The sequence below is a fragment of the Aphis gossypii genome, chromosome X (genome assembly GCF_020184175.1).
Source record: "Aphis gossypii isolate Hap1 chromosome X, ASM2018417v2, whole genome shotgun sequence".
Taxonomy (NCBI): Eukaryota; Metazoa; Arthropoda; class Insecta; order Hemiptera; family Aphididae; genus Aphis; species Aphis gossypii.
The window spans coordinates 56,984,236-57,007,076 of record NC_065533.1 but is presented as its reverse complement, the minus strand read 5'-3'; the positions used below and the strand labels follow the sequence as shown (position 1 = coordinate 57,007,076).

General features: G+C 27.8%; 3 protein-coding genes across 5 annotated transcripts; all 3 read right to left on the bottom strand.

Annotated features, from left to right (window-relative positions):
• Nucleotides 1-40: 40 nt before the first annotated feature.
• Nucleotides 41-13,099, bottom strand: LOC114129931 (mediator of RNA polymerase II transcription subunit 23-like). Of its 2 annotated transcripts, XM_050205326.1 has the most exons (23): nt 10,953-12,322; nt 10,752-10,878; nt 9,455-9,595; nt 8,101-8,345; nt 7,710-7,842; nt 7,461-7,643; nt 7,103-7,390; nt 6,353-6,556; nt 6,178-6,264; nt 5,901-6,103; nt 5,322-5,839; nt 4,076-4,250; nt 3,661-3,991; nt 3,447-3,601; nt 2,830-3,010; nt 2,614-2,756; nt 2,421-2,547; nt 2,216-2,315; nt 1,506-1,793; nt 1,081-1,240; nt 727-1,011; nt 447-656; nt 41-339 (listed from the first exon to the last, which is right to left on the bottom strand). In XM_050205326.1, exons 3-23 carry the CDS (start codon nt 9,566-9,568, stop codon nt 120-122), a joined length of 4,350 nt encoding a protein of 1,449 aa, XP_050061283.1. In that variant the 5' UTR covers nt 9,569-9,595; nt 10,752-10,878; nt 10,953-12,322; the 3' UTR covers nt 41-119. The 2 variants fall into 2 exon arrangements, with proteins under 2 accessions (XP_050061283.1, XP_050061284.1); XM_050205327.1 differs by lacking the exons at nt 10,752-10,878; nt 10,953-12,322 and adding an exon at nt 12,955-13,099.
• On the bottom strand, nt 12,467-19,550 carry LOC114129932 (uncharacterized). Of its 2 annotated transcripts, none has more exons than XM_027994802.2 (9): nt 19,259-19,550; nt 17,612-17,741; nt 15,616-15,826; nt 15,100-15,388; nt 14,203-14,371; nt 13,743-14,030; nt 13,437-13,664; nt 13,201-13,366; nt 12,467-13,126 (listed from the first exon to the last, which is right to left on the bottom strand). In XM_027994802.2, exons 2-9 carry the CDS (start codon nt 17,729-17,731, stop codon nt 13,002-13,004), a joined length of 1,596 nt encoding a protein of 531 aa, XP_027850603.1. In that variant the 5' UTR covers nt 17,732-17,741; nt 19,259-19,550; the 3' UTR covers nt 12,467-13,001. The 2 variants fall into 2 exon arrangements, with proteins under 2 accessions (XP_027850603.1, XP_027850604.1); XM_027994803.2 differs by having other exon boundaries at nt 19,286-19,550.
• Nucleotides 19,551-20,754: 1,204 nt separating this feature from the next.
• LOC114129929 (uncharacterized protein C14orf119 homolog) lies at nt 20,755-22,286 on the bottom strand. The gene is made up of 2 exons (XM_027994797.2): nt 22,010-22,286; nt 20,755-21,942 (listed from the first exon to the last, which is right to left on the bottom strand). Exon 2 carries the CDS (start codon nt 21,912-21,914, stop codon nt 21,486-21,488), a length of 429 nt encoding a protein of 142 aa, XP_027850598.2. The 5' UTR covers nt 21,915-21,942; nt 22,010-22,286; the 3' UTR covers nt 20,755-21,485.
• Nucleotides 22,287-22,841: the final 555 nt, after the last annotated feature.

The following is a 22,841-nucleotide window of genomic DNA, read 5'->3' as shown; positions in this document are numbered from 1 at the left end:
TCAGGTTTTTTAATATTTATCATTTATTATAAAATTAAAAAAAAAACTTTAATTTCATTGTATTGTAAAAATTATTTTTAATATAATACATTAATAAATTGTTTATTAAGTTTAACCAATTACTGTGATACTGATGCAGTGTTAGTATTTTGAGGCGTTGCAGTGCCATTTGTGATCACGACAGGATCTGCACTTGGTTGATTCATCTCCTCAACTTCTGCTAAACTCAATTGTGTAATAAATCTTAATTTCTTTTGTAAGGGCTGTCTAAGGCGGTACACAATATCTTCCACTGCAGTCTTCATTAAATTTCCTACGTATTGATATTTAATGTGATACCTAAATCCATTTATTAAGGAAAATTATAATTTTCAAATTCCTTTTCAGAGTAATAAATTTTTTAAAAATTTGGCATTAGAAATTAAAAAAATAAAATAAAAGGATACAAAAGATCGCAGATTTGATCCATGTAACGTAGAGTATGAACATGTTTGTCCACTCTTTCCAAAGCATTAAATAGTTCGACAGTGATGTCTACTATAGAGGGTGATGGCTTATCGGGATTATAACGGGATAAGAATGGTGCAACCAGATGACATAAAAATATGAATTGTTCTTCGCTATATACTGACGGACCAAGCTTTTCTTTTACAAACCTATACAAAAAATCAGATATATAATGAATTAAATTTACATAACAATAAATATACCACAGTTTTGACTCACAGTGGTATAGAAGATATGTGTCCAACACCAGCATGATGCCATGAGGCATGTGCCAAGGCTAACATGTACACAAACCGGTTGTCAAGCATACACCCATGAGCAAGATCAAAATTAAATAATTGGAATGGTGTGTGTGCATACTTCCATGTGACCAAACCAGGACTTTGCATAATTTGCAGGATTCGGTCTTGTAATGTCACCCAGAATGGTTCTGGCATTGAGGACAATATAAGGCCAATACTGTTTATCCAACAATGTATTTCATGTGATGGAATTTCAGTATACCTATTCACAAAATGTTATAATAAAAATTAGTTTTAACTAGATTTAATTAACAACAATACTAAAAATTACTTTTTCATCACGACATCAAGTAAAGAATTAGCCACTAAACCTGGAGATAGTGGTAAAGCCATGAGTTCTGCACATGTCATGTAAAGTGCGTAAGCAGCAGGATTGGGGAATTCATTAAATCTCCAGTCTATATTTGGAAACTTCATATTTCCATTTATGGCTTTAAAAAAAGTCAAGGAAAATTGGTAACTATGAACCAAAGACAGTAAATTGTCCAAAGAGAATTGTCTTCATTGGCTTAAAGGGGGTTATGTATGTATAAAAAAACTTTTTTTAAATTACTTAAATAACTATTACTTAACAATCAATGTTTTAGAGTAAAATTGGTACAATTGACATACCATAAAGAAATATTGTTTAAAACGCTCAATTTATAAACTAAAATTGTTGAAATTGTATCTAATCATTTGTTAACAAAAGGATACTGTCTGTAATTCGTTTGACCAGCATAACATAATATTCGAGATCAGGCACCCATATAGGATTCGAAAGTGTAACTGTGACATCAGTACTAGTACCCATAGAATTTGAATTTATGGATGTTGGTGTTTGTATATTGTACTTTTGATACGCTTCAGATAGTGTCCAGCAGCCACGTGTTTCACATAGTGATCCAAGCACCGCGTACACAAGTTTACGTTTTAATGTTGGTCGATCACGTAATTTGGATTCATAGTAATGCAATGTGTTATATAAATATGTGACGGGGCGATCTACATAAATTAGAGATATGTATTATACACATATTTATAATTTGTTAATACAAATAATAATTCAAAGTCAAACAGGATGGAGAGAAAGTATTCAGTACAAAGTTATAATATAAATTGATACAACTTTACATTAACACTTGATGGTGCCATACTGCCATATGATCAATAATTTCAGATAACATTGAATTAGTTAATAAATTAATTTGTATTGTATTTTTATAATAATTAAATAAATTACTATGAATACTAAACTGTTATAAAATATGATTCATATAATTTTTATTATTTAGTACAATAATATTATACACCAAAACTGGCATTGAATGTATTTTTACTTTGTATGAACATTGAACAAATTTTTTCCATTCTATTTAATATGATTAGTGATAAAACTTTAAAAATATGTATTAGACAATAGTTACCATGGAACTTATACAAGCATCCCAAATGATCCAAGAGAGTTTCTAATGATTTGGTTACTGGTGGTAATTCAAGGTATCTATGAATAACTATATCAAAAACCTAAAGTAAAATAATAAATGTATGAATATTAATAGTAATATTACTGATATTATTTTAAATATTAGAGATATTTTTATTATTTACACAAAGTTATTTTAAAATTACCGGTAAAAATCTTAGGCAAACATTTCCAAAATACACAGGTAATGGCTGATAAGATGCAGGATCCAAAATTCCTTCAGGGGCAAATTTTTCAGGGTATTTTCTATGAAATGCTAAATGTTTATCATGCCTATACAACAATCATTAACAATTAAATTTGACACAAATACATCATTACTGTTTAAAATGTTATTACCAATTAGATTGTTTCCAGTGTTCAGGTGAATTTTCTTTAACAAATTCACACACTCGAGCTCTGAATTCAGAACCTTTAAATAAGAGTAACTGTATAATAAAAAAACACACTTGTGCTTCACTGCCCTCCTGAGTACGAAGTGCCTGCAATATAATAAATTATTAGAGTATTTAATAAACTTAAGACTGAGTTAAATGGTTTATTTCTTTGACTTACAAGACACAGAACAAGGCGATCAATTGTTACAATATTGTACTTCCAAATCATGCTATTGATAGCATCCACACATTTATTAACATGTTGGCCTTCTTCTGACACAGCAAATTTGAATACCAAATAATCACAAAACTTGCGAAGGTGTGCAGATAAAGCTCGAGCACCTATTCGCTCCAATATTCTAAAATACAATATACAAAAACATTTTTGAGTGGAGTGAATGAGAATATCTAAGCCTAGTAATTACAATTATGATTTATATATATATAAAGGACATAAAATAAAAGGGGTTAGGAAAGTAATGAATAATGAGTACCTCATTCATGACATGAATATAATATTCACTATAATTAACATGGGGCTTTCTTTTGATAAAACCCATGTCAAATATAGTTGACATGGAGTTCTTTCACTTATATACAAAATTATTTGACTCTGGTTTATTTTAATAAATAAAATGGTAACATGGTTATTTTAAACACCTATGTATTAATTGGTATACTTGGTTTTAAAATCTAACAAATAGTTATATTAGTATTATTTATTGTAGCTATATATATATTTATTTTTAATTTAAATTTTAAAATTATAAAATGAATATATTAATTTCATCATACTTATAAGCAATTGGATTGATTCTGTCAGTTTCTATTATCATTTTCCACAGAAGACATAAGAACAATGGATGAGCAGTAGGTACAGAAAAATGTGCAATGATATCATTTTCATTAGTCATTGATGCCCAATTTCGATACTCTTCTTCAACTGCTTTCTAAAAATAAATATTTATTTTTATATTTAAATAGAACACAATAATTTGAATTGACATACTTTTAGTTGCTGTTTATTTTCTTTAGTAATTGGATTATGGACAAAGAAATCTGCAAGTGCAGGAGGAAAACATTGTAATGTATGTGGAGCCCAAGTATGTGGTGTATTGGCCATAATTGTAGTTAGTAACTCTTTGCACCAAAACCCTTCTTGGCTAGCTGATGTGCCTGTAATATGCATGGATCTAGCTAATGTTAAGACAAGCGCACGGTTGAGTTCTTCACATTCAGCTGATACTATAGTTTTAGGTTCACTTAAAAATCGAGATAATTGAGGTTGCACTTCATTGCTACCAAGCCCAGTAATCAGTCTTAATGCAGTGCTTTCCACACTAAACACAAATATATAATACAGTATACATATAATATATTAGGTATGAATAAATATATATTTAATATCTAGTTAACATTTTTACCATAAATGGAGTTGAGTTTGATTAGTTTGAGGTACTGAAGATAAAGTGTGTAAATGAGAAAGAAGTTGAACTCTATAATGTGGATGAATATGATGCGTTCTATAACTGAACATCTCTAACAGAGTGTATAGAATTCCCCACGCATGAGATTTAAAAACAGTAGGCAATACTTGACCTGTAATAAAAATTAAACAAAATTAATAAAATCATTATAATTATGAACATTTATAACATAATATTAACATGTTTTTTTGGAATTCGTATACTATATTTCACAAGGCTGGGCATTAACGAGTTAATAAGTTAAAAGTTAAGTTAATTTTAACTTATTAACTTAACTTACTAGTTAGCTATTTTAATTAACTTAACTTTAACTTAACTCATTTATATCTACGTTAACTTAAAATCAACTTCTACTTTTTTAATATTACCAATTAAGTTAATTTTGGATTTTTGTTTTATCTAGAATATACTTTAGTCTATAACGATTCGTCGATTTAAAATTCATAGAATATTATAAAATATTGTTGGAAAAAAAGAAAGATATTTTCGTAATTATTTCTATAAATAGCACGGAGGGCTAGTAATGCCTAGTATACTAATAAAATATTAAAATAATAAATAATAATATAAAGATAACATTGTAACAATGTGACATTTAAGTATTTAACCGCCCGTATGACCATATTATATAAGATATGTCAATAGCTACGAGCTCACGAAGTCACATTTAAATATTTAATAATACCAGATTATTATTATTGTTATTATTACTTAATATTTATTTATATCTTATTCTATAATTTTTATGATTATCGATTATCATTTTGTTACAAAAATACTAATAATAATTTTCACTTATTTTAAAACCTTTTTCAATGAATTTTTTTTTTTATTATTAACTTAACTTATTAATTGAAGTTAATTTAGCAAAAATGTGTTAACTTAACTTTAAATTTAATTGATATATTAAAAAAATAAATTAACTTAACTTTTAATTTAATTGAACAAAAAATTTTTAACTTAACTTAACTGAGTTAAAAAAAATCATTAACTTGCCCAGCCTTGATATTTCATACTTTAGTAGAAGAGGAATTAATTTAAATTTTAAAGATATTCAAACTATTTAAATATTGTAAATAACTACAGTATAATAATATAATAAATAATTGAATTATATGATAATGTGTTATTAGTTATAACTTTATTTATTTTAATTTATCTCAATTATAATATATTTAATTACTTATAAATCCTTTAATTCCCAATGATTCTATTTCAGTGTAAACTAAAAGTCTACTGTACGTTTCTGCGAGCGAGGGTGCCAATGCTAAATTAGACTTAGAATGCGCCAACTTCAGTACATGAGTCACTATACTATGAATTAAACTCATTTTTGCGTGAATTGTCAATGAATCTAAAACAGCCATTCTGAGTGGAGTAGTTGGACTCATGGTATTAGAAGAAGAGACATTCCCATTAATTGGACTTGTAGTACCACCAGAACCTGGCACCGAAGCTACTGGAGATGTACCACCTACTGCAGGAGTTATTACTGGCGACTGTGTTGACTGCTGTGTATTAGATGTTATACCAGATATACTTCGATTATTACTACTCCCTAACACAGCATCTACAAGAGCTCCCATTGGACGATTTAAACACTCATTATTTGTTGAAAATGCATTGCACAATAATGGTACACGGTAATCAGTACCCATACTCAAAGCACTATTTGAAGGCTGTACAAGCATCTGTAAATAACTGAACAAAATATGATCATAAAATTAAAATGTTAACAACATAATTTTATTAGTAATCTTACTCGTGATGTGCTTTTAAAGCTAATGGTATTGGTCTATGGAATTTAATATTTTCCATTAGAGCTTTACGTAATAAATGAATCCAAATGCAAGTAACAGCCATTTGATGAGTGCAAAATGCATTACTAGTGTCAGGAACAGGTAATGGTTCTTTTTCAGGATACAGTAAGTCATACAGTTTCAATACAGGCAAAATATTTTCAAGCTAAAATAAATAAAACCATCCATATAAATATGTAATATTCTATACTTTGAGTATATAAGATAGTAAATACTTACTGAATTTCGTTGAATACTTCCTGATATGTATTGTAAAAATACCCACATCAAACGATCTCTTGATCTATGTAAATCTTTTTTTAATAGCTATAATTAAAATTTAATTTTTATTAGTTAGTTAAAGGTAACTACATAGGACAATGTTAAGATTTATAGGAATGATATATTTTCATACTTTTTCATAAAGAGCATTGACAATATTTGGGAACACGGAAAATTGGAATAATATAAAATAGATTAATTGACTTGAAATATGTAACCATAGCCAATGGTTTTCTTCTGGATCTGTGCCTTCTGTCATTTCTTTATCAGTTTTTTCCATTGCTCTAATTATTAACTCTACCAACTGTTCTTCCAATACAACACATCTTTGTTTATTCTAAAAAATATTTATTTACTAAATAAAAATTATATTTGGACAAAAGACATAACATAGTTAAAATAAAGATTTTTCTAATCTATGATTACTGTCTGTACAATATTTGACTTGAAAGCTATTTATTATTCAGAAAAATATAGTCTTAAATTTAATATGATGCTATTGATATTCTTAGTACTATTATATGTACAGCTAGATAATTTGGATCTTTAATCTATTGAAAATATTACGTATATAAATTTATTTGAATCAAAATTAAAGGATTTTATTTGTCCAGAATATAAAGTACCTATATCATTAAATTTTTTTTTTAAGTTATATAATATTATACAGTTATAATTGAATAATTTCTATTTTTAAAATGGTTACTTTATAATAATAAATTAAATTGACTCTGTGCAAAAATTGCTTGAAACTTCAATATTTGACTTATTCAAAATATAATACAATTATTCATATATCTTGTTATATCATTATATAAAAATATACTTAAAAACTATAAAAAATAATTTACTATACGTTGCAAATAGAATTTTAATGATTTACCACTTTTTGTAGACCAAGCATAGAGCAAACCATATCTCTAGAATAAGGCTGTTCAAGTACATAACTTAATAGTTTTGTCTGTGGTAGCAAAAGTTTTTTAGGGTATGGTATATTCCCTTTTAAACTCAGTTTTAATGTATTTGGATCTAATTTCCAAGGAGTAATCAAGTGATCACCATAACCAGAATGTTCTACTACAGGTAACATGAAAGAATGACCAATCATTGTTGTCATTTGTGCAGCACCTCGAAAGCTCTCCACAAAATTTGATACCAAACAACTCAATTTCTAAAAACGAAAATAATTTACATTAATAACACAAAAACATAATTGTTAATTATAATAGAAAATAATTTACCCAATGTGGCCATCCCTTGTTTTCACTATATACTTTGAGTATTTCATTAATAACGAAATAACCAGGAAGTAGACAAGCTTCTCTATCAAATATATATCGAATAACTTTTTCAAGTGCAAAAAACTGAGGCAATATAGCTGCAGGTAATACTTTTGGCATTGCAACCATTTTGTCAATGCAACCCTAAATGATAATAAATACATAAGTACATTTAATATATTCACTTAGTGTAATTTATATTATATTTACTTTCATTATTTCTCTAACTCCTTTATAGTCAACTGTAGCTAATATGCTTTTAATTATATGAAAACACTCTATCCAGAATTCAGAATTAGTATATACAAGGTATTCAGAATTAATTATACATTCACACATCAACCTATATTAAATAAAAAATATATAAGTTCTATTATTAACAAAATTTAACAAACCTATCTAATATAATAAAAAATAATTTATTATTATTAAACAATTTTTAATTCACTTATAAAAATACATGTCTATAATATTTAGACTATTTAATAGATTATAGTATCAATTTTAATGATTTTATTCATGATAAATTTATTAATCAAAATATTATTACATAAAATACATAATATCTAAATCTAAATTTGATCAATTAAGATTATTTTACCTTGAAGAAACACCATGTTTTTGAACTAATTTTTGAAGCATATTAAGAAAACTTTTTTGGCGCACACTAACTGTTTGTGTAGAAGCAACTTTTAATATATTTTTAATACTCATGCTTAATTTTTCTTCATCCAACTGAATTACTATATTAGTAAGCTTCATAAACAGTTTATCGATTTGTTCACGGTTCTCTAGAGAATCTCTTTGAATATATCCATTAAGTGCTTCAACCAATGCGTCAACATTCTGAACCGATAAACATAAGTTAAGTTTAATAATTATTTACAGTTATTCATATGAAAAATTTAAACATTAACATTCACTAAGGTGTACGTTTAGATAAATAACCATAATATATATAAGTATTTAAATTGCAAATTTCATACCAAAAAATCCACTTTTCCAAAACTATTTAAATAAAACTAAATTTAACCTGCACATAATAAATTAGTAAAGAATTCAATATAGATTGTTCTGTAATAGACTGGTGATTGATTAATAATATATTAAATTACAAACCAATAATTTTAAACTTCTAAACAAAACAATGGATAAATAAATGCAAAATCATCACAAAATGATATTGAGAATTTCATAACATTAATAAAAACATGGTGTAGTTTATGAACATTCTATTTTAAATAAATGTCTTTATAAAATATAATTTTAAAGCTTCTTTTTTAGAATTCAATTTAAAATTTATTTAAGACATAATTTACTCTGCTGATACTATGTTCAACGCTTTAAATACATAGCCATATGTTTTTTTTTTTTTAAATTGCTTATCTCTAATGATCGCTAATGCGAATAGTTAGCAAATTGCTCGGAAGCTTTAACAGGTTTAGTAGGGGTCATCTATGGCCGAGTGCGTCTGAACTAATGTTCTGGCGCCTGCGGTCTTGGAAAAGATTGTAAGGTAGCTAAGGAGCATTTTTGGTAGTGGTGGCATCAGGGCCGTATTACGCCTATGCCCATGAGGCTCGAGCCTAGGGCGACAAATTTTGTAAGAAACGAAAAAAAAATTATATAAATATTTACTACATTTTTTTTTTGTTGGGGTAGGGGTGGCATATTTAAAAGGGCCTAGGGCGGCACCTGTTGTAAATCTGGCACTGGATGGCATCAAGATTTTGGAACAAGCCGGCCAGTTATTACTGTATCCCTCCTGTAAACCACTTAGGTAACTAGACTTGTCTAGATTTTGATTGAAATGTTTTTGGTCATAATGAAGCACTTCTCAGTCTCAAAAATATAATTGTTATCTTATTAGACACTTAACACTTATAATTATCGGCTTTAACTGGGTCTCAATTATGATATGTTACGTGCTATTACAAAACTATGAAATAATTTACCGCTATTTCGTTGAGTATTTGATTGAGAGCGGCTTCCGTCGTCAAATTGTTGTCAGGCGTATTAGTATACGTCGTAACACCCGTAATTGGATCATATTCAATGTCGAAAAACATTTTGGAACTAAACAATGCACTAAAAGACTGAAAATCCACAACTTTTACAATAATACAATGAAGCTTACACGATAATGCATAATATTAAATTATATCACGATCATTATATTATTAAGGATTCAATAACACCGATTTTTCTTTAAAATATAAACTACACTTGTTAGTAACGCACGAATGACGTGTACACACTAGTTGCTAGTATTGAGATTAACGCCATATTTCAATGGAAGAAAAGATAAATAAGTTGATTTTCCATGAATGCGCTGATTCGAACCAAATATGGTGATTAGGTGGTCATACCTATTTTTTTAATTTTTTTGTAGTTCTTTTGCCATGTACTTAACCATTTATTTTTTAGGTACACAGCTGTTTATAATCGGAGAATAAAAAGTGACCGCTGGCAAATATGATAGCAACGAGTTTTTCTTGAAAAACAGGGATTCTCAAACTGAGTTATACACACTACACTTAATAATATAATAAATTATATTATATATTATAAATATTCAAAATTCACCTGATCTTTTTTTTCATTACCTTGGAAAAGCCATTATAGAAATCGACCACCGAGAGCGTTCGCATTAGCGGCCACTTTTCATTCTCCCGACAATAGTGTTTGTTATATTTGAGAATTAAGAGCTTTGGCTTTAATCAATAATTATAGTTGGATTGTTTACTTGTGAGTTATGATATAAGATAGTTATTTTCAATAATGAATTAAACCAGTGGTTCTCAGCCGGAGTGTTATGTCATCAAAATGTGACATGAACCCAGTTTAGGAGTGACACGAAATATCAACGGTAAAAGGATATCTCATTTAATTTAAATAAATCATTATTATTTTATTTGACAATTTAAAGTTTAAGCTGTTTAAAGTGTCAACGTTTTGAACGTTTTTCATTCTGTGTACTATAGGTATTTTTTTTTAAATAAAAGAATTATTTTAAAATATACGGCTATGATTGTATTTATTTTGATTTTAGGGTGACGCAGGGTTTGATTCTAGTGGCTAAAGGTAAAATTAACTAAAAAAGGTTGAGAACCACTGCTCGACTTCCACTAATTACAAAAAAACTCAAAATTAACTAAACAAATAAATAAACGTATAAATAATTATCTATAATCTGTAGTTAAATCTATATCAATCACAGAATACACATGTTACATTTTAAAAATATCATACCTGACGAAAATTTATGTTTATGCTTTAAAGCACTGAATACAAATTTCTAATTCAAAAATTTTCCACAGTGTAGTTTCCTTATTTTATTGTACTGTTACGTGTTATGAAACTCGTGGCAATCGTTGACCTACGACCATTTCCGTCATTATAGCGAACATGTACTATGATTTAATCCTATAACAATTTGCTTTTTATTTTTACCAAATTAGGTTCCACGCTCCTCTGACGCCCTCCTTAAATCCGCTACTGCTTCTTTCATTGTTGACCTTAAATAACTCTTTTAAATGTAGAGAAAGATTATTCTTAAGTGGTATTATCATAAGTCTTTTTATCGTATAGTCTTTCATACTCTGTTCAAAATAAGAAACGCCTGCGGTAGCCAGTTTCTGCTCATGGGTGTGGTTTCACTAAAACTGGGTCAGTCGAGCCGAGTCGGTAAAGTAGGTATATAATGAGCATGACTGACCGCCGTTGACTAAAACTTGTCGCCGTCGCAGGCGTTTCTTATTTTGAACAGAATATAGAGTAAGTACATTTATTTACTTATATTTAAATTTTAAATTTTTTATGATTAATATTTATCATTCAGAGTTGTATTTATATCAATCAACATTAAATAATTACTTATGGTGTAATTTATTTGTAATCTTAAATTCTTAACAAATATATAAAAATATAAAGAATACAAAGAACATAAAAGAGTAATATAGAGAAAAAAATGAATTTATAATTTAAGCTAAGGATCCCATCAAAAAATTAGCCCCCAAACCCTAAACTTCCTATGTAAGACTCTGAGATTAGAAGGTAAAAAGAAAAAGAAATTATTTTTTGTGTGCACCGATTTAACATTTATTTTTAAAAAAAAATTGCGAAAAGACAAATTAAATTAATTATTTATTAAAAAATTAAAGGTAGGTATAAAAAAAATGTACAATTATAAAATGATTCACTGATCAGTAACAAATTGATTTTGACAGAAATAACAATTTTATAGTTGAATTATGAGACAGGGGAATTTTGGAATCGAACAGTCAACACTCAAAACTAGTCACAAATATTATAAATGATCATTTAAACTTTAATTTGCTAGTTAAAAACTGTTAAAGTCAACACTCAAAAGCGAACAAGCTCGTTCGGTGAGAATAGAAAATGGAGTACAAAACGATCTGCACTGAAGCTAGGGGTAAACAGCTATTTACACAAAACATAAATACAAAAATAAGTATAACATGCTATTGATATCGAGTTGTTTGTGAGTGGTAATAGGGGGTAGTTATTATTATAGTGTTATCACAATCATTATTGACAATCTTCTAAGATCAATTTTTTACTGTGTTAGTACTGTTTAGACTTGGACAGTCAGACTACTTACTAAAATATGAAAAGACAGAAAGTTTAAATAGGTACTTAAACAAATTTTTACCACAAAAAAAAATAAAAAAATGTACTAATATAATATTAGACCATAGTTCAACGGTGCCTGGCCACTACTGACTTCCATTAAATACGGCTCTGGTTTGAAATGAGAAAATAAAAAAATAAAGGAATTCATACAAAAATGTATTAGTATTTAATAAAAAAATGTATTTTAATTTGAAATGCTCTATAGTTTATTTGACTCTTTATAAAATATACTAAATAAATTATTAAAATGTAATTATTTATTATTATTTGTATTTAATACATTATGTGTAGTTCAAAAAAATTAATACAAATAAAATAGAGATGCAATTATATTTGTTATAAATATTTTTATAAATAATACCTAAACATACATTTATTCGGTTATAACTAAGTTTGTTTAAATTGTAAAACATGTTATTAAATAGTAATGATATAATTAACATTTCATTTAGTACACGTCTTTTATAGCTACATTAATAATGTATTATTATAACAGTAATTCTGTAATAGTTTTACTTAACTTATTGTACTATTTACTTATGAGGTTATTATGAGATAGCTTTAAGTAGCACTTCCAACACTATACTATTTAAATGATGACGTATAATAATAATTAATATACTAACTTAAATTAAGACTCCAATATTTGAACAATATAATCTTGAATATAATTAATTGGTTATTCTAAATAAGAATTCTATGAATCACAAACAACAAATTTAACATAGCTACCAAAAATTATTATTAAAAAGTAAAATACCTACAATAATCAATCTAAATATAAATTGCAATGTTTTACCTTAACGTAGTACACTAGGTGTCCTATAATAACGGTAACTGTAATTTTTATAATTTTGATTGCTTGATTAGGCCTTTAAGTACTCTTCGTAATATTTTACCACTTGGATTTTTGGGAATACTATCCACAAATCGAACACCTCCTCTAAGACGCTTTTGTGCTGAAACATTTTCTAACAAATAATAACATAACATAAGTAGGTTTAATTAATATATTAAATTTAAAAATCAAATTTTTTTACTCAACTGTTAACAAATTGTACAACATCATTTTCACTGAGGGTTGAATTTGGATATTTAACTACAAATGCCATAGGAAGCTCTCCAGCTTCTGGATTTGGAAGCCCAATAACTGCTGCATCTTTAATTTTGGGATGTGTTAATAATAGCGATTCTAATTCTGCAGGCGCCACCTGGAGATAGAAGAAATATAATATAAATACAAAAAAAAAAAAAACACTAAAATAATGTAACTAAATTTACCTGATACCCTTTATACTTAATAAGTTCTTTGATTCTATCAACAATATAAAAATTATGATTTTTATCATAGTATCCAATATCTCCTGTATGGAGCCACCCTTCAGCATCAATTATTGATGTTGTTGCTTTGGGGTTTTTATAATAACCATTCATGACCATGGGCCCTTTGAAGCATAGTTCACCACTTTCATTTACTCCCAATGATTTACCATTGTTTAAATCAATTACCTATAATTATTACATAATAAATGTCAACTTCAGTTAATTTTAATTTTTAATTATTAAAATAATTTGTATACAACTAACTTTTCCTGACATGCCACATATCAATTTTCCAACAGAACCGCTAGTATGTTCAACTCCACCTTGGCCAGATGTTGTTGATACCACAGATAATTCAGTCATTCCATATCCTTGAAATACATTTAATGGCTTACCTTTACTTATTCTATTGATTACTTCATTTTCAGTGTTTAATGATAATGGAGCAGCACCAGAATATATAACTTTCACACATGATAAATTGTATTTTTCTACCAAGGGATGTTTAGCAAGAAATACCATCAGTGGCGGTACAGCAAATAAAACTGAAACCTTGGCATTTGGTTATTTAAAAAACGTTAAATTATATACTCCGTTTTAAAAGAGATTATGCCGGGCGGCCATGGGCAAAACCGGTTTTTTTACGTAAATCTGGTATAATCTCTTTTGAAACTGAGTATATGTTTGACAATTTGATTATAAAACTTATACATTGTATACATACTTTTTGAACTTCCAAAGATTTTAAAAACAATTCTTCATCGAAATATTTAAGCACTACGACCTTGCTACCAATTGACATACACAAACATATTATCAGTAATCCATAACCATGGAACATCGGCACTAGACCCATCAAGGTATCAGTCTTAGTTACCATTTGATTAATATGACTACAAAAGTAAAAATAAAAAATAAATTTTTATGCATAATTTCATAAGTTCATCAATAAGGTAATTTACTGCACAATATTTTTGTATATATCAATAGAGGCTTACAAAAATCATAATACACAGTGATGGTACTATATTCTTAGTATTATAAAAATTCCACGACACATTAAATCTAGTAAGAACACCATACCTGCATGGGTTGTCTCAGTCTTACATATATATAACAATATAACATAGCAAATTTTCATTCAGCAGAATCAATTTTATGCTGTTAGCTTTAGTACTAAGGTCTATTTACCTATTATCAAACTTAAAACTAATAATATTAACCTAGACATCTCAAAGGCTTTTATTGATATTTTAATTTTCAAGTGATTTATGAGCATTTTAAAGTTTTATTATTTTACATAACCATAACTCAATTAAAAATTAAAATATCAGTATAAAGCTACTAGACGCCTTAGACAATATTATTACTTTTAAGTTTGATAATAGGTAAATTGACTGTGGTATTAAAGCTAACAGCATACAATTTATTCTCCTAAACAAAAATTTGTTATGTTGTAAGACTGAGACAACACATGTGGGTATAGTGTTCTCTAAAATTATATAATCATACCATTGTATAATACATACACTATAAATTAAAATACTTTGATAGACTAATAAAAGTATAATTAATATATTACTTATAAACAATTAAAATAAATTGTAAAAATCATACTAACTTCAAGATTGAAACTATGAGAAATATAGATTTATGTGACAACTCTACTCCTTTAGGTAAACCAGTTGTCCCACTAGAAAATAATATCACACAAGTTTGATTATTGTCGCACGGAGTTGATACAAAATCAGTATATTCTTCAATTATTCTAGCATCGCAAAGTATATCAATAGGACACACATATTTGACAAAATGCAGTGATTTGGCACTATCTTTTGCAACGTTCAATCCCATTTGTGATGCTATCATGAGTTTTGGTTTAGTTATATTTAGCACATGTGTTAATTCCTCTAGTGAACACAAAAGTTAATAAAATTAGTGATTTAATGTTTCAGACATTTTAATATGGTATAAAAGTCTTGTTAAGCATACAATTTTTAGTAGATTATACCTAGCATAATTTTAAAATATATTAATTAAAAGAGAATAGAAGGTTTGTAATGATAACAATGATAACAAAATAAGTACATATTATAAATGTAACTATATTGGTGATTTAAATTAATTTTAAACGTACTAGTAGTATACATAGGATTGAATAATGCACAAACACCACCAATATGCCATACTGCCAGTACAAGAGATGGATACAAAATTGTGTTTTCACTATATATTCCAACAATATCATCTTTTTGTATTCCAAACTCATATTTCAAGGTATTTGCTATATTAAAACTTGCATTTAAAATATTTTTGAATGTAAATGAAGACTCATTATGTGCATCAACCTGGAAATAAAAAAGTATAAGTAATGGTTACAGCAAATCAGTAATGCCCAACCTTTCTCAACTAGCAGGCCACATCCTTAATTTATACTACGGGCCATATATACCATTCATTTTGAAAAAAATTTACAATAATACTAATCTAGTTTATGATTTTTATTGTACTTGTTTAAACTATTGAATGTTTTCATGTTAGTTGCTAATTTATTTTTGTCATTAAGAACTGCAGGTTTGCATTTCTTATTTGCAACAAATAATAAATACAATTTTAATTACTAAAATGTCTCAAAATAAAAAGCACAAAACTGATACCAAATTCTGTGATACTGAATGAAATTGGTTAAAGAAAAACAAGTCAAAATTTCATTCTAATTTATTTCTATTAAATATTCAAAGTTCTAATATATATTTTTGTAAAAAATTCTAAGATATTTTCAATTATAATTTTTATTTTTATTTATACCTATAGAATTTTTTAATTTTCTAAAATAATCCTGGGTCAGTTTGAATACTTCCGTGGGTCAGAGACAGAGGCGTGTTCAGCAGGTAGGCCTGGTAGGCCCGGGCCTACCCTGATTTTTAACCTTTAAGTATACCCAACATATGCATTTTAAAATTATATTTATACAAGCACACAAATGTGTTGACTATACAAATTATTTTTATAACCAGGCCTGTCCTAAATTTTGGTCCTAGACACGCCTCTGGTTAGAGATGTTTGCAGCAAATGATGAAAAGAATATTAGTATTTAAATATATTATTAGTAAGTATAATCGTAAATTATAAACATTTTAATTTACTTAGTTTAATCATTAAAAATTATTATGAGTAAATAAAATAATATAAGACTTTAGGGTAACTTCTCACAATACAAATAATAACAATTAAGTTACATAAAAGAAGAGTTTCAATATTATTCAACTGTGGAGCACAGAGTACTGAAACATAATAAGATAAAAGTATTAATGTATACTGTCACTGATTCAAACCTAGCTTCAGAGAGCATTTCTTTCTGGAAAAATAACCATCCTAAGAAAATAGATCACTATTTCCCTTGTACATAATGCAGCAAAACTACAGAATAACTATCCAAATCAAAAACACAAGAAAATACAAGACCTATTTTGACTATTTCAGAATAGGACAAACATTCCTTACACACAAACAATTAACATATAATTAAAAGATAAGATATTCCCATATGTATTAGCTGAGGCACGCCCTTTACATTAAAACACATTTTAATTGAATTAATTCAAGAGCTCATTAGAAGATGAGAGAAATGGGAATTCTCAACTATCTTCCTGAAACTCTTAATTAAGAACCAAAAAACATTGTCAAACTTCTAAATTTTTTAAATCTTTATTAACAAACCTAATAAAGTTAATATAGAACAATAAATGCAAAAAATGGTATTTTATATTTATTATTTTTTTAGTTTGGTCACCATTATCTATGTCATCCTATAATATTTATACTACGGAATAAAAATATATATTTTAGTTTCTAATGTTTCTAAATAAACACAATAAGAATTAAATAAAGCTGGGTTCATAGCTATATCGTCTGTGGTGTTATGTCTTTAAGTTGAGCTCAGCCCAACTCTGGAATTTTTGATAGATCGTAGTTAGAAAAATGGTACCGTGATTATTCCATCAATCTGAATAAATATGATAAAAGTGGCACAATGACATAAAAGACAACATAACAGTGAACTCGGCTTAATAGATTCAATAATTATATAACTAAATTTGTACTAAGAATATTAACAATATAGCTTAACATACCATAGCAGTATTATTTCCAAATTCCATGAGCAATCGAATAAAGTACTGGCTTAAATTTGATTTACTGTTTAACAAATAATCAGGAATTCGAGATCCATGTATTATATTTTCTTTGGCCATTGTTTGTTAACTAAAAACACAAAAAAAATAATAATATATATTTAAATGATCAAATTATATTGATTTATTTGCAGTGTTTGACATTTTGTATATTAAGTCACAGCATAGAAAATTAAAACTTCTAAAAGTATTTTACAATCGTTGTGTACAAAGTGTGATAAAACAAAATAATTTAATATTTTCAACAATGTAGAATATTGCACAAACATGCATGTAGAATATTTTTAGTTTTTTTTCTTATTCCAAATGAAATAATTATTCAAGTAACTATATTTTGAATAATTTGAATTAGTCCACTTCATAAATAATTGATTTTTGTTATTTTTTATTGTAACCCTATGCATTCAATTGTTCTAATTCGCAATACACAAATAGCATAAAAACTCAAATATAATAAAAATATGTGGACTAAATAGGTTAATATAGTTTATACAAACAGTTACCTTAAAAGGTCAGAACATGAAAGACTAATATAATTCACTGTTTATTAGTTATATAATGTCCAGAGCTAAAAGTACCTGGTAGTATACTATATTAATAGTAACTAAAACTCATATAACTTGTACGTAAACTTAGATGTATTACATATTAATTATTAGTTTATTAAGTCTTACATTGATCTACAGTCTTGAGTAAGTATCCTACCATCACAGATAAGCCTATGGATTTTGGTTAAAAAACAGCCTACCTTCAACATTGATTTAAAATGTATTCATAAAATCAAATTTATATCAAAACAAGACTAAAATACAATAAGTATTAAGTAAATACAGTGGAGTGTCGATTATTCGTACAAATTGTGACCGAAGGGGGTATGGATAATCGATTTGCGTGGATAATCAAATAACCATAAAACATTTACAAATATTGTTTAAACTTATTTACTAGATATAATATTTATACATATTATAAAAAATATAATAAAAATATAATGTGCTTATATTATATATTTTTATTTTAACACTAAATTTGTATGCAAAAATGTTGTAGTACAGATAATTGACGCTCCAATGTACATGAAACACTAAAATATTTTTTAATCAATGGAGACATAAAATGCTTACAAACATAATTTGGAAATTATGATTTATCTACAGAACTTACTACCAAAAGGTCTTACAAACATGGGACCATTAAGAAGGCATAGTATCTCCATGAGTTGTCTCCGTCTTACACACACACACGACATAACAAATGTTTCTTAACCATTTTCAATAGTATGCTGGTATGCTGTTAGTTTTGATACTATTAAGAGTAAGTCATTATCATTTTAAAATGTAAAAATTTCATAAAGGTCATAACTTACTTAAATATAAGAATATCAATAAAAGACTGCGATCCTACTTATACATTTAATAATTGGTCAATTCACTCAAACATCAAAACTAATAGACACTATTGAAATTAGTGAATGAAAATTTGCTGTATCGTACGTGTAAGACTGAGACAACACATGCAGGTATACTAAGTATACTTGTCTATGTGCAGGAACAATGTCCTATTAAAGAACTGGATACCTATCCATACCTTTTAATATGATTACCGGAAACGTACGTTCAGTAGATAGTTCAAAGGTTTAATCGCAAAACACACCAATTGATGCGGTACCTATTTCAATTGCTTAATAAATTAACAGCCAACTGATTTCTAGTAAAGCAATATCAAAGAACAATTAAAAAATTATTTCCATGTGTTTCGTAACAATAAAGGTATTTAATCATTAAATATTATAATTTAAAATGCATTGTAGTTTATCATTTTACAATATTGTCTGTGACTTGTGAGACTGTGAAAGTGTGAAGAAAATAAGCCGCTTACGCCACTTATCACTTCCTGATAAGCAGCAATCTGAACACTGAATATTATATTGCCTATGTATTTTTTAAAAGGAGTTATACATTAAACATATTAAGATAATACCAATATGATAATATAATATTATTACGTCTTCTATAATACAAATGCCATTATTAGTATTACATTAGAGGTATACGGAGAAAAAAAAAAATATTTATTTTTACTTTTCGTCGTAAAATTACCATAAAAACATTATAAAATATAGGTATGAGTTTTAATTTTTTTTTTTAGATTATTTGTAATTTGTTAAGACTGACTGGTATTCGATTACAATTAAAAAACAGGTTATCAAAAGTTACTAGTCAGTAAAACTAAATAATGTGATATGTATACATTTTTTTAAATATTTTAAAAAGATGTAGTAAATAAAAATGTAATGTTTCAATATTATGTCATTAACACAACTAGAAAGGAGGAGAAGATTCAAACATTACACATTCTTTTGTAGCATAACTAAATATAAAATTCCAAATCCAATGTGTCTAATATCATACTTACTGATTAAGTATATTTTTAAGAAATTTTTGAACACCATAAATTAATATAAGTAAAAAAACATTGAGTTAAAAATTAAAATATAAAAAGTAATATTTAATATAATATTATATTCATACAAAATTCCAAATTCTGAATGAAAACTTTTTGCCTTATTGATAGTTGCATTACTGTTTTTCTCCAGGTTGTATCATGGACACATCTATGTTTATAAACCATGATCTTTATTAATTATTCTATTGATTATTTATTTTATATCATATAAAAATATATTATACGTTATATTTGTAGTAGGTCAATTAGGTTAGGAATGATTATTAAGTATTATAATTATCATTATATAATCGTGTTTCACAGTGAATGAACTATGCATAATAAAATTATATTTTTAAAAGCCATTTGTTAAGTATTAAGAATTGTAATTTTGTAAGCCAGACAAATAAAAAAAAAAACCAAACAATATATTGTGTAGTAATTCATTATTAAAAGTTAAAATATATTTTGATGTGGTAATTTATAATACACATAAGTCATTGGTAATCTAATTCGGCTTACAAACAGAAAAGAATAAAAATAAAACTTAATTTTAACTAAATTAAATATAATATAATGATTGCACAATAGAATTAATAAGTTAAATATGTATTATAAACTTATAATCAAATACCATAGATATGTAAATATTTTTTTTATTAAATAATACTGTTATGTTACTAATAATACTGTTTGACAACGTAGTAATTCTTAACATTAATCAAGTAAAATAATATTACATTTATATTCTAGACTCAATTTTTTAATGGCAAATTATTATCATGTAAAGAAATGCAATAAATTATTTACATCGAGTATAAATATTAACTTTTTAATTCTAATGGGGAGAGAAAGTAACAATTTATCACTAACCATTTTGTATATAATACTAAAAACACGGAATGTATAAAGTAATACAATGAAAAAAAAACCTTTAATAAGGTACATAATATCAAAACTAAAATGTAAAAAAGACAATTACCTACCTATATAGATTTAATGATTACACTCGCAACCACTGGGCAGTTCTTGGAATGTGATAAAACTAATTAGAAATATTCTAGGAAGATATTTGTACACAAATACAAAATAAGTAGTAACAATTGTTCATAAGTAAATTATTGAAGTAATAGGCACACGAATATAGAGTATAATATAGGTGGTTGGAATGTATCAAGTATTATACAACATTGTAAAGGGCGTAGGTTGTAAAATCTATTTTAAAATACATTTATTCAATTTAAAATAACTAGTATTTAAGAATCCTTTACCGAATACAAGAATGGCCGAGTAAAACCATCCGACCCACAATGAAGTACCTATTATTTGAAATCACAGAGTTTATAATATGCGGATGAGCGTAGTCTATTTAAATCGTTTTTTCTGGCAATTCATCGGGATTTTCATCCCCATTGATACCGTTGCAGTGCTCTGAGCTACTGACCACATGGCCGACAGCTTTTTGTTCGTATCTCTCGGCGAAATCAGCGTCCATGGAACGTATGCCGCTCAGGAAGCTGTCTTTGTCGTCGTCGGACCACGTCTGGACCCATTCGGTGAACAGCTTGATGCGGCATTTGAACAGACTGAGCGGACGGCCTTCCTCTTTGCACAGGGTTTCCATGATCGCCGGTAGACCGTTGGCAGCGGCGGCGGTACCTCCGAACCCGTGAACCAAAACCGGCAGGAAGTCACCGCGTTCCATTTCGCTCCACTCGCCAAACCACTGTAACATGTAACGTACCTGCGCCACGACGGTCGGTGTGTACGCGCTACCGTTTGCGTTGGCCACTACCATTATGACAATGTTCGCACTGACGGGCGAGCTGTAAAATCAATATAAAACCGTCGTTGAAATTGAGATAAAAAAATAAAATACAAAACAGAGCTCACAAGTGTCCTGTAATATTATAACGAACAATTATTGAACGTCGTTTTACGTTTTGCGTACGTAACGGTCTCGGCGCGGCGAAATTAATAATTAATTACGACGTGTAGTGTGTATCATAGCAACGACAGTACGACGAAAACGATTTAAAATTATTGGTAGGAGACGTTAACAAAGAACATTTTAGAATAAAGACGCAACGATTCCGTCGAAGATTTTACGGACTGCGGTCTACGATCGCACGATTGACATAATAATATTTGGATTCGGTTATCATATCGGTCGACAACGAGGAGTCGTCGGCAAAGTTGATAATGATAATAATATTTATATTTTATCCGCGGATAGCTACGGCCAACGATAAACAACAACAAACGCTGATGACAAATCGGACCTCAACGTACTACGGCCGTTCGACCTAATAGCAACTACGACTACGGTACCTCATCCACAGACATACCACTAATATTTGAGTGACTTGAATAAGACTGATTTAAATTCTTAGCCATTTTATAATCGAGTAATTGTCATCAGGATTTAATTGTTTCGAATTTGTATGAAGAACGTCATTTTATTTGAACTATGCACAATATTATTAATATTTTTGACAGTAGTATTAAAAAAAAAAAAAATGCTCGGTCAAGTGGGTACTTACCGCTCTGCTGTTGTAGTGCTGTACATCAGGTGCCGCGCGTAGATCACTATTATAATTAATATACCTATGACGTGTGTTAATCTTGAATCCAATGATAGGTATCGTTGTGCACGAAAAACGATTATGAACGGAGATGATTTATCAGCCTAGGATATAATTATATATATTATATTTTAAATTGG

Coding starts and splice junctions, on each gene's coding strand:
- LOC114129931 (XM_050205327.1), bottom strand. CDS start 9,568: ATGTTTTTCGACATTGAATATGATCCAATTACGGGTGTTACGACGTAT. Junction 4,251..5,321: donor GGGAATTAAAGGATTTATAA/GTAATTAAATAT, acceptor TTTTTATTACAG/GTCAAGTATTGCCTACTGTT. Junction 1,794..2,215: donor ATGCTTGTATAAGTTCCATG/GTAACTATTGTC, acceptor TAATTTATGTAG/ATCGCCCCGTCACATATTTA.
- LOC114129932 (XM_027994802.2), bottom strand. CDS start 17,731: ATGGCCAAAGAAAATATAATACATGGATCTCGAATTCCTGATTATTTG. Junction 14,372..15,099: donor CTCATAGTTTCAATCTTGAA/GTTAGTATGATT, acceptor TTACTTTTGTAG/TCATATTAATCAAATGGTAA. Junction 13,127..13,200: donor TGTTGTACAATTTGTTAACA/GTTGAGTAAAAA, acceptor ATTATTTGTTAG/AAAATGTTTCAGCACAAAAG.
- LOC114129929 (XM_027994797.2), bottom strand. CDS start 21,914: ATGGTAGTGGCCAACGCAAACGGTAGCGCGTACACACCGACCGTCGTG.